The sequence below is a fragment of the Anomaloglossus baeobatrachus genome, chromosome 4 (genome assembly GCF_048569485.1).
Source record: "Anomaloglossus baeobatrachus isolate aAnoBae1 chromosome 4, aAnoBae1.hap1, whole genome shotgun sequence".
In the NCBI taxonomy this organism is placed as follows: Eukaryota; Metazoa; Chordata; class Amphibia; order Anura; family Aromobatidae; genus Anomaloglossus; species Anomaloglossus baeobatrachus.
Genome location: NC_134356.1, coordinates 622,484,235 through 622,497,734, shown reverse-complemented (window position 1 = coordinate 622,497,734; position 13,500 = coordinate 622,484,235). Strand labels below are relative to the sequence as shown.

Sequence of the window (13,500 nt, the reverse complement as noted above, 5' to 3'; positions counted from 1 at the left end):
CACATAGCCTCCTATATACAATGAGCCCACACACCACCCCCCTATATACAGCATGGGCTCACATACAGTACCCCATATGTACGAAGGCGGCCTCACTGACCAGCCATTGGGCCAGATGTGGCCCGTATACTGCACTTTGTCCAGCCCTGGACTAGACTGTTTCTGACAGTACGCAGTGTGTGCGATGTGAGGATTCATAAGTCTGCGGTCACATAGAGTTACTGCACGCTTATCATTTTAGACTGAACAACTCCTTTAAGGGTGGGCAATTTTATCAATTTTAAGGAGTTTTCAGTAGCAGAGAATGTCCTTGTATCCACAAAATATTTTCTGGATGCAGAAGGTGTTACATGCCTCCAAACCATGCATGTCTCAGGGGGGCCAAATTGACTTGAACTCATGTTCTTTTGGGCAAGGATGGGCATGGAAAGCAGATTGTCCAAGAGCAGTATATGACCCCATGCCCTCTAAAAGCTCATCATAGTTTACCCCTATAAGACTTTCTTTGCAATCTCATAAAAATTCGAGGCTGACAACTACTTTTATGGTGGCAGTGGCTCTCTTGCTTATTGAGCCCTTGTGTGGCATTCATGATGAATACATACAGTATGGTATGTTCACCTGTTTCTCGAAAAAAAATCCATGCCACAAACCCAGACCCGATGCATGGGCAGTTTAGACACTATTTTTTGATGAGAGCAGACATGTTTCTCTAATCTTGGACATTTTCCTTAACTGCCGGTACTAATGAAAATTGAAAGATGTTCTGATGTTCCTCCCTTCCATGGACCAAATAGATATCGGAGAGGTTGAATTTTCCTAACACTTGTCTTTTTCCAACATTGATAATCTTGTGACCACTTTAATCCCACGTAGGACCGTGGACATGTTCTTAAATGATGCCGGGCTCGCCAACTCAGAGATGCAACTGGATGAAGAAGAACCACTGGTGAGATACCAAAATACTTGACTGTTTTCTTGTGGCACAGGAGGGGAGGAGATATTTACTTTCATGTGGTTTTATCATTGAAGGGACCAGACATGAAGGCCACAACTATTTGTGTTAAGTTATAGGCACTGCTAAGTGCCTAATTATCATTCCACCCACTGGTAATGGTCTTTTGTAATGCTGTATGTATCTGACGTAGGTTGGCATTGTGTTTCGTAGTATTATAATTGTATGCGTGATTGTGTGATATTATCATTGGGTGTCGGAGAGATCAAGTCGGCATATTCTGTCTATGAGGTGGTCACATTGGATAAGCTGATTGGTAATAGTTATCTTTGGTATGGGCATTTGTAATCTGTAAAATATGTAGCTAGACCAGAGACAGACTGACAATTTGTTCGGTAAACAGTGTCCTTGTTTTATAGTCTACAGTCATCCAGGGCACCAGACCAATTTGTTAAAGATTATCTTCATAGTTAGGGGCCCCATAGGCAATAGATAGGTGTTTTGGCCTACAGTCATCTCTTGAATGCTCCGTACTGTCTAAATGGCTCATTCTTAATATTTCACCGATATAGGACTCCACAGGTGTAACAAGTCAGTCTGAAAAACTTTTTTTCACCAAAAAAATCCACCTTCACCTGTGGAGTGACTAGGAACCACAGAAACTCAATCATATGCATACTTTATAAAATTAAAGAGAGTGTTTTCTCAGTGTTGAGGAGCAGTGGGAAGTAAACTTACCAACGCTCTACAGACTCAATAAGTGCAGAGTCCAAACCTCCTCTGGTATTACCATTAGCAAAAAACTGTGCCCCTGCCGAGCACTTCATGTCCTCTCCTGCGACTTCTGCTTCGATCACCAGGTACTGCTGTATTCCCGCTGTTGGCAGTGCTGGTGATAGGAGAGGAGTCAGTACCAGTGGCTCTGGTGGGCGCAGGCTCTGCTCATCCACCTAGCTGTGTTTCGTTTGGACATGCAGTACCACTGGCTGACTGCGGGGGGTGTGTGCCTTCCAGCTGAAGTTACCACCTTTCAGCCACTGCCAATGGAAAGCACCACACCCTTCTTATTCCTCCTCCAGTCTGCTTGTCCCTGCCAGATATAGTCTTGTAGTAATATTGGTGCGGCACCGGTTCACAAACTGCCCTTGTACTATATACTATGATGACTCTCCTGCATGCCAGTTGTTGTACTTTGTTGCCATCTGCGGTTTGACCTTAGCCTGATTTCCAGACTACTCTCTTGCCTGACGATTTTGTCCCTTTTTGTACTTCCTGGTTTTTCACCCTGCGTGACGACGACTGTTCTCTGGACTCAGCCTTCCACAGGTAGCGATCTCCTGGACCCTGTAGTAATTCCAGATCCCTGTACAGGGGTTAAAGGGTTTCAGGGTTCTCGGGGTCCTGCTGAGTGGGTGGCTTGCCTCTAGTCTGTTCGTGACAGCCATCCTGGGCCTATGATCCTGAGCAGACATCACATTGTTATCCACAAGCAGAGGCATGCACACCTATCACCAAACACAATGCCAAGCATCGGATGGAGTGGTTTAAAGTAACCACTTTGGGAATTTGGAGCAGTGTTTTTTTGATATGGGCAAGTCTCAGAGTTAAATGAATATGACCATGACCTTAAGCAGTGGCGTAACTTGAAGCTAATGGGCTCCAATACAAAAGCTTATATAGGGCCCCAATTATTGCAGGTATTTTTATATAGGCTAGAGAGGCTTTTTGGGCCTCCTCGGTTTCACGGCTCATGTGCAATTGCATCGCCTCCAACTAATATAGTTACGCCCCTGACTTTAAGGACAGGACTCTATGGACCTACACTTTGAACTTTTTTTCGAGGCATACAGCCTTTTTTTTCTTTTATGAATGAATACATAAGAAAAAAAAGTGACAGCTCACTTCATTTAGAAGAATTACTTCTAGAAAAAAAATACATTCCTTACATATTGTAAAAGGGAAAGCCTACAACGCTAAAATGTTGACTTCATGACTTTGTTGCATAAAACTTCATGTCTTTTTTATATAAAATTCTACAGTCCCGCCATGGGCTCTCCCACAATGCATGTACCACATAACTCTACATCTGAGAGAACTTTTTATACACCGCGTGCAGAATTATTAGGCAAATTGTATTTTAGAGGGTTTTTTATTATTGATCAACAACTATGTTCTCAATCAACCCAAAAGACTCAAATATCAAAGCTTAATATTTTTGGAAGTTGGAGTGGTTTTTTTTTTAGATTTGGCTATCTTAGGAGGATATCTGTTTGTGCAGAATTATTAGGCAACTTAATAAAAACCAAATATATTCCCATCTCACTTGTTTATTTTCACCAGGTAAACCAATATAACTGCACAAAATTTAGAAATAAACATTTCTGACATGCAAAAGCAAAACCCCCAAAAATAGCGACCAATATAGCCACCTGTCTTTATGATGACACTCAACAGCCTACCATCCATAGATTCTGTCATTTGTTTGATCTGCGTGCAGCAGTGCAGCAGCCACCACAGCCTCCCAGACACTGTTCCGAGATGTTTACTTTTTCCCCTCCCTGTAGATCTCACATTTTATGAGGGACCACAGGTTCTCTATGGGGTTCAGATCAGGTGAACAAGGGGGCCATGTCATTATTTTTTCATCTTTTAGACCTTTACTCGCCAGCCACGATGTGGAGTAGTTGGATGCATGTGATGGAGCATTGTCCTGCATCAAAATCATGTTTTTCTTGAACGATACGGACTTCTTATGCTATCTTATGTTTCTTGTTCAATGGTGGTCGTTTTTCAGCCTTCCTTACCTTGCCATGTCCCTGAGTATGGCACACCTTGTGCTTTTGATACTCCAGTAACGTTGCAGCTCTGAAATATGGCCAAACTGGTGGAAAATGGCACTTTGGCAGCTTCACGCTTGATTTTCCTCAATTCATGAGCAGTTATTTTGCGCCTTTTTTGCCCAACACGGTTCTTGCGACCCTGTTGGCTATTTGCCAGGAAACACTCGGTTGTTCGGTGATCACGCTTCAAAAGTTTGGCAATTTCAAGACTGCTACATCCCTCTGCAAGACATCTCACAATTTTGGACTTTTCAGAGCCCGTCAAATCTCTCTCTTCTGACCCATTTTTCCAAAGGAAAGGAAGTTGCCTAATAATTAAGCGCACCTTATATAGGGTGTTGATGTCATTACACCGCACCCCTCCTCATTACAGAGATGCACATCACCTGATTTACTTAATTGGTAGTTGGCTCTCAGCCTATACAGCTTGGAGTAGGACGACATGTATAAAAAGTATCATGTGATCAAAATACTCATTTGCCTAATAATTCTGCACACAATGTAAGGGTTCATCATCCATGGTCAAAATTGCAAGTTTTCATGCAGAGAATAAAGGGTTACCATTTACCAGCAGCTCCAGACATTGTAGCCTGGACTACGGGACCGGTGAGGGGGCCATGTTGTTGACCACTTTGGATGGAACTTCTATGTTGATCATATGTTATAAAAGCCATTATTGCTGTCTATTGTATTGGAATCATGGAGGCTTTATGGAGAGCACTATGGCCTTTACCAGTCCCATAAATCGGATGCTATTAAGATTGTAATGCATAAGCTGCAATAATAGTCCCATGAGCTGGGATATCAGGTATGGTTGCTATATGGAAACTTGTGTGTGTTTGACACAGACTCTGTTATAACTATGTATTTGTGTGAACACATACAGCCATGGCCGAAAGCGTTTTTCCCGGACGTGTCAAAGGTGCGTATTGCCCTCGGTGAGCCGTGTTTATGGCACACGTGTGTTCTCCGTGTGTTATCAGTGATAACACACGGAGAACGGGAACCTTCTACTCACCTGTCCCTGGCGTTGCTGTCCGTGGTGCTGATCTTCGGTCTCCGGTCCTGCCGACTCCCCGCTGCTGCTGCTTCCGGCCGCAGTGAAGTGAATATGCAATGAGCATAATGAGCGGCAGTCGGAAGCAAGTGACAGCAGCGGCAGAGACAGGAGGGCTTGAGAAGGTTAGTAAAGGTTTTTTTTTTTTTCTGGCAGACACATGTGTTGTCTCCGATGCGTGTCACACGGAACACATCCGTGTGGTCCGTTTGCGTTACGTGTGACACGTTTGCGTTCCGTGTGACACCCGTGATGCCGGAGAGAAAACGGACATGTCTACGTGTGGAGCACACGGGCACATGTATGCTCCACACGTACACATGGTCCATGGCAGAATACGCACGTGAGCGCAGACCCATTGATTTTAATGGGTCTACGTGTGCCCGTGTCTCCGGTACGTGAGGAAACGGACCAAACACGTACCGGAGACACGGACGTGTGATAGAGGCCTTACTGGAATTTTGGACTCTTCTATTGTAAACTGCTCCACGTCTCTCATATGCGAAGTCGCCTTCTCCCAACAGCAATTTTAAGATTTCTCCAAAGGTGTTCAATGAGGTATATATCCGCACTCATTTCTGCCACTTCAGAACGCTAAGCACTTTGTTTCCATCCATTTCTGAGAGCTTTTTGAAGTACAGTGGAGCCTTGGATTACGAGCATAATTGGTTCCGGGAGTGCGCTCTTAAACCAAGTTACTCTTATATCAAAGCAAATTTTCCCATAGGAAATAATTGAAACGCAGACAATTCACTCCACAACCCAAAAATATTCACTGTATTTATACAAACTTATTACAGTAATACAAAATAATGTCCTGTATTCATATACAATTATTACAGTACACGAATACAAAATATTGTATAGTAAAAAATATGTAAAACAAATTAATCTGCACATTAGCTAACAATAGAATTGTTGGAGTGCGGGAGGCACAATACAAGCAATGTGCTGTACTGGTTAGTCGAAAGAAAGTACAATACTATATCCACAAATAGAAATGCTATATAGTGTATACTGTACTGTGCAATGGTATACTGTATACAGTAAACAGTACATATGGACAGAAAGTTAGCTCCAGAGCGGGTCAGAACGCATTGAAAGGACAGAACCGGAAGCGTGCACGGTGGGAATTTGCTCTTATTGCAAAGCATTGCTCTTAAACCAAGTTACATTTTTTTTTAAAAGCTTCGCTTGCTATACAAAACGCTTTCAAAACCAAGTTACTCTTAAACCAAGGTCCCACTGTATGTTTGGGGTCATTGTCCTGCTGGAAGATCCATGGCCTAGGACACTGGGCACTACATTGTGACACAAAATCCTTTGGTAATTTTCAGATTTCATGATGCCTCCAACACATTTGACTGTAGGTATTGTGTTCTCTTCTTTGTAGGACTCATTCCATTTTTGGTAATCAGTACAACAATTTGTTTTATAAAATATCTCTATCTTAAGGCCGCTTTACACGCTACAATATATCTTACGATGTGTCGGCGGGGTCACGTCGTAAGTGACGCACATCAGGCATCGTAAGGTACATTGCAGTGTGTGACAGGTACGTGCGATTGCGATTGAACGTTAAAACGTTCATCGCACGCACGTCGTTCATTTCTCATGAATTGAATATCAGATTGTTCGTCGTACCCGGGGTAGCACACATCGCAGTGTGTGACACTCCGGGAACGATGAACAGATCATACCTGCGTCCTGCGGCTCCCGGCCAGCAAAGCAGAAGGAAGAAGATGGGCGGGATGTTTACGTCCCGCTCATCTCCGCCCCTCCGCTTCTATTGGCCGGCTGACGCGTGACGTCGATGCGACGTCCCTCCTACTCCAGGAAGTGGACGTTCGCCGCCCACATCGAGGTCGTATGGACGGGTAAGTACGTGTGACGGGGGTTAATCGTTTGTACAGCACATTCAACAAATTGAACGATATCGTATGCGAAATTCCAACGTGTAAAGCAGGCTTGAGTCTCATCTGTCCACAAGACACTTTCCCAGAAGGATTTTGGCTTACTCGCGTACATTTTGGCAAATTGCAGTCTAGCTTTTAAATGTTTCTGTGTCAGCAGTGGGTTCCTCCTGAATCTCCTGCCATAGCATTTCATTTCATTCAAATGTGGATATATAGCTCATGCTGACACTGTTGCATCCTGACCCTGCAGGGAAGCTTGAATTTCTTTGGAACTTGGGGCTGCTTATCCACCATCCGGACTTTGTTGCATTGTAACCTTTTATTATTTTTTTCTCTGCCATCCACGTCCAGGAAGATTAGCTACAGTGCCATGGGTTGTAAACTTCTTGACGATGTTGCGCACCATGGAAAATCAAGATCTCTGTAGATGAACTTGTAGCATTGAGATTGTTGATATGTTTCAACGATTCTGGTTCTTAAGACCTCAGACAGTTCTCTTCTCCTCTTTTGATTCTCCATGCCTAGTGCAATGCAAAGATTGAGTCAACTGCTCCCCGTTTTATCTGGTTTCAGGTATGATTTTCATATTGCCCACACCTGTTACTTGGCACACGTGAGTTTGAAGGAACATGCTTGAAACAAAGTTGTTTACCCACAATTTTGAAAAGGTGCCAACAATTTTCTCAGGCTTATTTTGGTTTTGTTTTATGAAATTATGTCCAATTTGTCTTTTTTTGTGTTGTTCTAATTCACACAAAGGAAATTAACATGTGCATGACAAAACATTTAATTGCAATAATATTCTGGGAGAAATGCTTTATCTTCTGAAATAATTTCAAGAGTGCCAACAGTTTTGGCCATGACAAAACGGTCTATAAGTATATCTATCCATAGACTTTTTGGATACAGCGGCCTACACAGTAAAGAGGGAACCCACTCTTCCTTTGCAAACAGCTGGAGCTGAGTGAGGTTGGATGGAGAGCGTTTGTGAACAGCAGTTTTCAGCTTTTTCCAAAGATTCTCGATTTAATTCAGGTCTGGACTTGGACTTGGCCATTCTAACACCTGGATACGTTTATTTGTGAACCATTCCATTGTAGATTTTGCTTTATCTTTTGGATCATCGTCTTGTTGGAAGACAAATCTCCGTCCCAGTCTCAGGTCTTTTGCAGACTCCAAAAGGTTTTCTTCAAGAATGGTCCTGTATTTGGCTTCATCCATCTTCCCATCAATTTTAATCATCTTCCCTGTCCCTGCTGAAGAAAAGCAGGCCCAAACCATGATGCTGCCACCACTGTGTTTGACAGTGGGGATGGTGTGTTCAGGGTGATGAGCTGTGTTGTTTTTACACCAAACATATCATTTGGTATTGTGCACAAATAGTTCAATTCTGGTTTCATCTGACCAAAGCACCTTCTTCCACATGTTTGGTGTCTCCCAGGTGGCTTGTGACAAACTTAAAACAACACTTTTTATGGAAATCTTTGAGAAATGGCTTTCTTCTTGCCACTCCTCCATAAGGGCCAGATTTGTCCAGTGTACGACTGATTGTTGTCCTATGGACAGACTCTCCCACCTCAGCTGTAGATCTCTGCAGTTCATCCAGAGTGATCATGGGCCTCTTGGCGGCATCTCTGATCAGTTTTCTCCTTGTTTGAGATATAAGTTTGGCCGGGTCTTGGTAGATTTGCAGTGTTATGATATTCCTTCCATTTCAATCATTTCAATATGATCGCTTGCACAGTGCTTCTTGGGATGTTTAAAGCTTTGGAAGTCTTTTTGTAACCAAATCTGACTTTAAACTTCTCCACAACAGTATCACGGACCTGCCTGTTGTGTTCCTTGGTCTTCATGATGCTCTCTGTGCTTTAAACAGAACACTGAGACTATCACAGAGCAGGTGCATTTATACGGAGACTTGATTACACACAGGGGGATTATATTTATCATCATCAGTCATTTAGGGCAACATTGGATCATTCAGAGATCCTCAATGAACTCCTGGAGTGAGTTTGCTGCAGTAAAAGTAAAGGGGATGAATAATATTGCATGCCCCCATTTTCAGTTATTTTTTTTTAAAGTTTAAAATAATCAATAAATATCATTCACCTTCACAATTGTGTCCCACTTGTTGTTGATTCTTCACCATAACATTAAAATTTTTATCTTCATGTTTGAGGCCTGAAATGTGGGAAAAGGTTGAAAAATTCAAGGGAGCCGAATATTTTCCCAAGACAGTGTATTTTTGATCAGCGTCTCTGAGTTTTTGTTTTCTAATACCCCAAAGGTGCTGCATGGGCAGCCTCTTTATTATGTACTCCATTCAACTAGAGTTGTATGGACATATAAACACAGAGCGCCATGATGATACAGCCCCCATTTATATATAATGCATTACATACATTACAAAGCTATATTATGTGCTGGTTGAGTGTTATTTGCTCAGTTCTAATAAATTTAGATGATGACTAGGTGCGGTTATGATTAATATATACAACACATAGAACTGACTTACTCAACTTCCCCTTCCCGCCAGCGCCACTTTGATCTGATCTTATAATTTCCTTGGTCAGTACCGGCCTGATTGCTATTGTCCGTATCAACCTGCATCGGTGTCATCTCTGCAGAAAGGCTTGTGAGTGTGAACTACAGTTAACCACATTTATTAAAGGGAACCTGTCACCAGGTTTTTCCTTTATAATCTGCGGCCACCACCAGTGGGCTCTTATATTCAGCATTCCATAATACTGTATATAACAGCCCAGGCCGCTGTGTAACATAAAAAAACACTTTATAATACTCACCTAGGGGGTGGTCCGGTACGATGGGTGTCGATGCTCACTGGTCTGGCGCCTCCTCTCTGCAGCGATCACCATCCTCCTGAGGCCCATGTGCATGAAGCGTCCTACATCATCCACACTGGCCGGAATTGAGGTCCTGCGCAGGTGCACTTTGATGTGCCGTGCTCTGGGGAAATCAAAGTATTGTAGTGCCCATGCACGGGCGGTCTTTTACCTTTCTTCATGACTGCACATTTCAGTACTTTGATCTGCCCTCGATAGGGCAGATGAAAGTGCACCTGCGCAGGAATGTAATGCCTGCGTGTGGATGACGTAGGACACACCATCCATCCTGGGCTGGGTAGAAGGAGGACTGAGATCGCCGCAGGGGACTGGAGACAAGCGCCACCCATTGGACCGGACTGCCCCCTAAGTGAGTATTATAAAGGTGTTTTTTATGTTCTATAGAGTAGCCTGGGCTCTTATATACAGTATTCTAGAATGCTGTATATAAGAGCTTATTGGTGGTTGCCGCAGCTTATAGTCGCCAAATCTGGTGACAGGTTCCCTTTAAACAAGGGGTGATAGATATGCTAGGGCTACATACATACATACAACTGTTCTCCGACGAGTCACGCAACAAAAATGTCTGTGTCTTGTTGGGCGATTATTTCACACCCAGATTCCAGTGATGTGTCACTTACTAGCTGCATATCTACTAGTTTTCTGAATACTGAGCTCTATATTATCAAGCAAATAGTCCTTATTGGCAGCTTTCTATGTGCACTGTGCATAGGGAGAAAGCTACCAATCAGTGGTAGGGGCTGAGGTCCTTTTTCACAACATCTCAACATCTCTGATATTTTTTTGATTCTCGATTCACATGATAAATTCAGTGGATTACCTTGAATTTTGCTTATAGACATCCAAGGGAGAGCCACTAACTTATAATTGAGAGTGTATTAAGGCCGTATATGTGAGCTTTACACTCTCAGGTTCAGTTACCCTTAGGGAAAAAAACAACCAAGGGCCTTATTCATTATTTCGTTTATGCCTTTGTTTGCCTAGTTATTTTAGGGGGGGTTGTCTGTTTTTCATTTTTTCCTTTTCTTTTAATTTGCACCTTTTTTAAAGTTTAGTTTGTGTTCACCTGTTTTTTTTTTGTTTGTTTTTTTTTTTATGTTCGACATTATGAACGGGGTTTGGAGTTTACAGATGTTTTCCACTGATTCATTAATTGTGGCTTTTTAAAAATTCTAACTAGAGTATAGGAGGAGAGGGAAAAGAGAGCGAGGAAAGACGGGGCACGGGTACCCAACATGTTTATTTAAGAATAAGGCGATACAGAGGGGAGGAACAAAAAAGGCCTCCCAGTGGAACCAATTCGTAGCCACGAAGTCAATTTCCTGTTGAGTGTGAGCAATAAGAGATTCCATTTGGTGAGTCATTGAAATTTCGGATAACCATTCCTCCAGGGTTGGGGGATCTGTAGACCTCCAATGCCGGGGGATCACCATCTTGGTGGCTTGAAGCAGGTGCCTTAGTAGCGATTTTTTGTAATTGGACTTGGACATGGGAAACACGTACAACAAAATTGCATCCAGGGACGGAGGAACAGATACCCCAGTCACTTCCATAGCCACCTTAAGTACGCCTTCCCAGAAGGCACAAAGGGTTGGACAAGACCACCAGATGTGTGATATTGTCCCGACTGCCGCCCCACATTGCCAACATATATTTGAGACTCTGGGAAACCATTTGTTTAAAGGGAACCTGTCTCCAAATTTGGTGACTATAAGCTGCAGCCGCCTCCAGTGAGCTCTTATATACAGCATTCTAGCATACTGTATATAATAACCCAGGCTGCTGTGTAGAACGTAAAAATCACTTTATAATACTCACCTAAGGGGCGGTGCGGTGCAGACTGGTCAGATGGGTGTCTCCGTTCTCGGGTACCAGGCTTCCTCTTTCGGTCATCTTTGTCCTCCTTCTTCTGAAGCCTGGGTGCATGACACGTTCTACATCATCCACACTAGCTGGCATTGAGGTCCCGCGCAGGTGCACTACAATACTTTGATCTGCCCTGCTCAGAGCAGATCAAAGTGCGCCTCCGCAGAACCTCAATGCCAGCGCGTGTGGTTGACGTAGGGTCCCTCGCTGACATGAATGCAGTGTGTCTGTGTAAGTACTATACAGACCATGCAGCTGCTATAGGACCCTTGACGAGAAGGGACCAACCCTGGTTGGTCCTATCCTCTATGCCACCAAATGGTGGAAAATGTGGAGGATACCCCTCTACAGAAGAAGTCAATCGTAAGCACAAACAGTAAACATAATTGATTGACCCAAGGAGCATAGAAATCACTCTTCTGTTCTTAGGTGGTAACACCTTGCACCTTAATTAGTGGTGAGGAACATTGATCTTTTTTAAGGGTCTCCTCCTCCTCATCATTGGTCTGAAGAGTCATGTTCATTAGCTGCTTATTGGAGTTTACCAAGGATGCCATCATATTACAGTAACTCTTCTGGATAGAGTATTTTGCATGTAACGACCACATTGAGGATATGTCACATTTATTACATTGTTCTATTCTATCACAGATCAGCACTCCGCTGGAAATAAATCGTACAACAAATGATCGTGATGCAGTGCCCTTATCTAGTAAGTACTATCCTAATAAAAAATGTTTATGTGGTCTCTCTCCAGTATTCCTTTATACACAATTATAGCAGGGGTCCCAGACCTAAGGCTTAGGAGCCACATGTGGCTCGGGTTCCCATTAGGTCTAGCAAACCGCTATGAAGAGCAGGTCTCCAGATGGTGACTTTTGTTAGTAGCCCAACATAGAAGAGCAGATCTGAATGGGGGTAAGGTAGATCTTGGTATAACATATTGTAAAAGATATAGATATAGTATCCTTGAGATCTGGGAAATAGTGCAGGAAAAAAGGCTGTTGCAACTCAGCACAGACATAGAAGTCCTGGACAGGGAGGGTCCAGACCTGCGGGGCTGCGAGTCTCCTCCACAGGAGACCGCAACAGTTCATGTCTAAGATCCAGGCTCAGGCAGTTATGATCTCTCGCTGTGTTCTCCCTGAGGAGAACAGTCACGTCTCTGCAGCAAAGACTTGACATGCTTTGGCTCGGGAAGCCACACCGCAGGTCAGTTTACGCTGCAGGCAGTACACGCACAATGAGCATGGGATTTCTGGAAATCTCATCCACTGTGCTTTTACTGTATAGTGTAGCGTTTCGGATGCAGCTGAAACATGCTGCGTCCAAACCCTAAGGTTTCGTGACCCCGAGTTGTACAATAAAAGGGAGGAATGGAGATGGGATGAGGATGCTGGTGGGGAGATGAGGAAGATGTTGGGAGTTGTCTCGTGATGCCACCTGCATTACGCGGCCAGGGATTAGCCGCCGTTGCATTCGCAGTCCTCTGGGGTGGATGGTGTCGCAGCTAAGGTAGTTCAGCTTCCCGCAGGTGAAGCTAGGCCCCAAGGAGGATGACAGTGGTGGTAGTATTCATTGTACACCGGGATGCAGGGCTGAGGACGCCGACAGTAACTAGACAACACAGGCCGGTGGTTTTCTTTACCTTTTTACTGGTCAAATGTTATGGTCCCAGGTTACAGTGGTTCGGTCAGCCAGGAAGCAGTGAGGAATCTCTCTTTGCCAGGTAGGTTGGAGGCCTTCCTTAGTAGTGAATGTGGGTCGCTGTGGCCTAAAGCAGCACAGCGTCCCTCTGCCTAGATGTTATTTGTCGTGTTCCTTGTGGCGGGCACCGCGAGCCGCATGTAGGGCCCGCCGGTATTTCTGCGGCCCCGGGCTTTATCGTGCTACTTCGCAATGGGAGTCTCTATTGGGCCAGGAGGTGTGGAATCTCCTGCCCTCCGGGTTTACTGCTGGGCCTTTAGCACCCAACAGTCGAGGACCCCGGTGTCCTGATTCA

The 13,500-nt window shown here is 43.9% G+C and overlaps 1 protein-coding gene across 3 annotated transcripts in view; it reads left to right on the top strand.

The window, feature by feature from the left end:
• The window catches only part of GMIP (GEM interacting protein), a 165,996-nt gene that overhangs the window by 68,707 nt on the left and 83,789 nt on the right, over positions 1-13,500 (top strand). For all 3 annotated transcript variants that reach the window (XM_075346305.1, XM_075346303.1, XM_075346306.1), the window contains 2 exons: positions 877-949; positions 12,150-12,210. In XM_075346305.1, the coding sequence (XP_075202420.1) occupies positions 877-949; positions 12,150-12,210 (134 nt within the window). The remainder of the gene's footprint in view (positions 1-876; positions 950-12,149; positions 12,211-13,500) is intronic.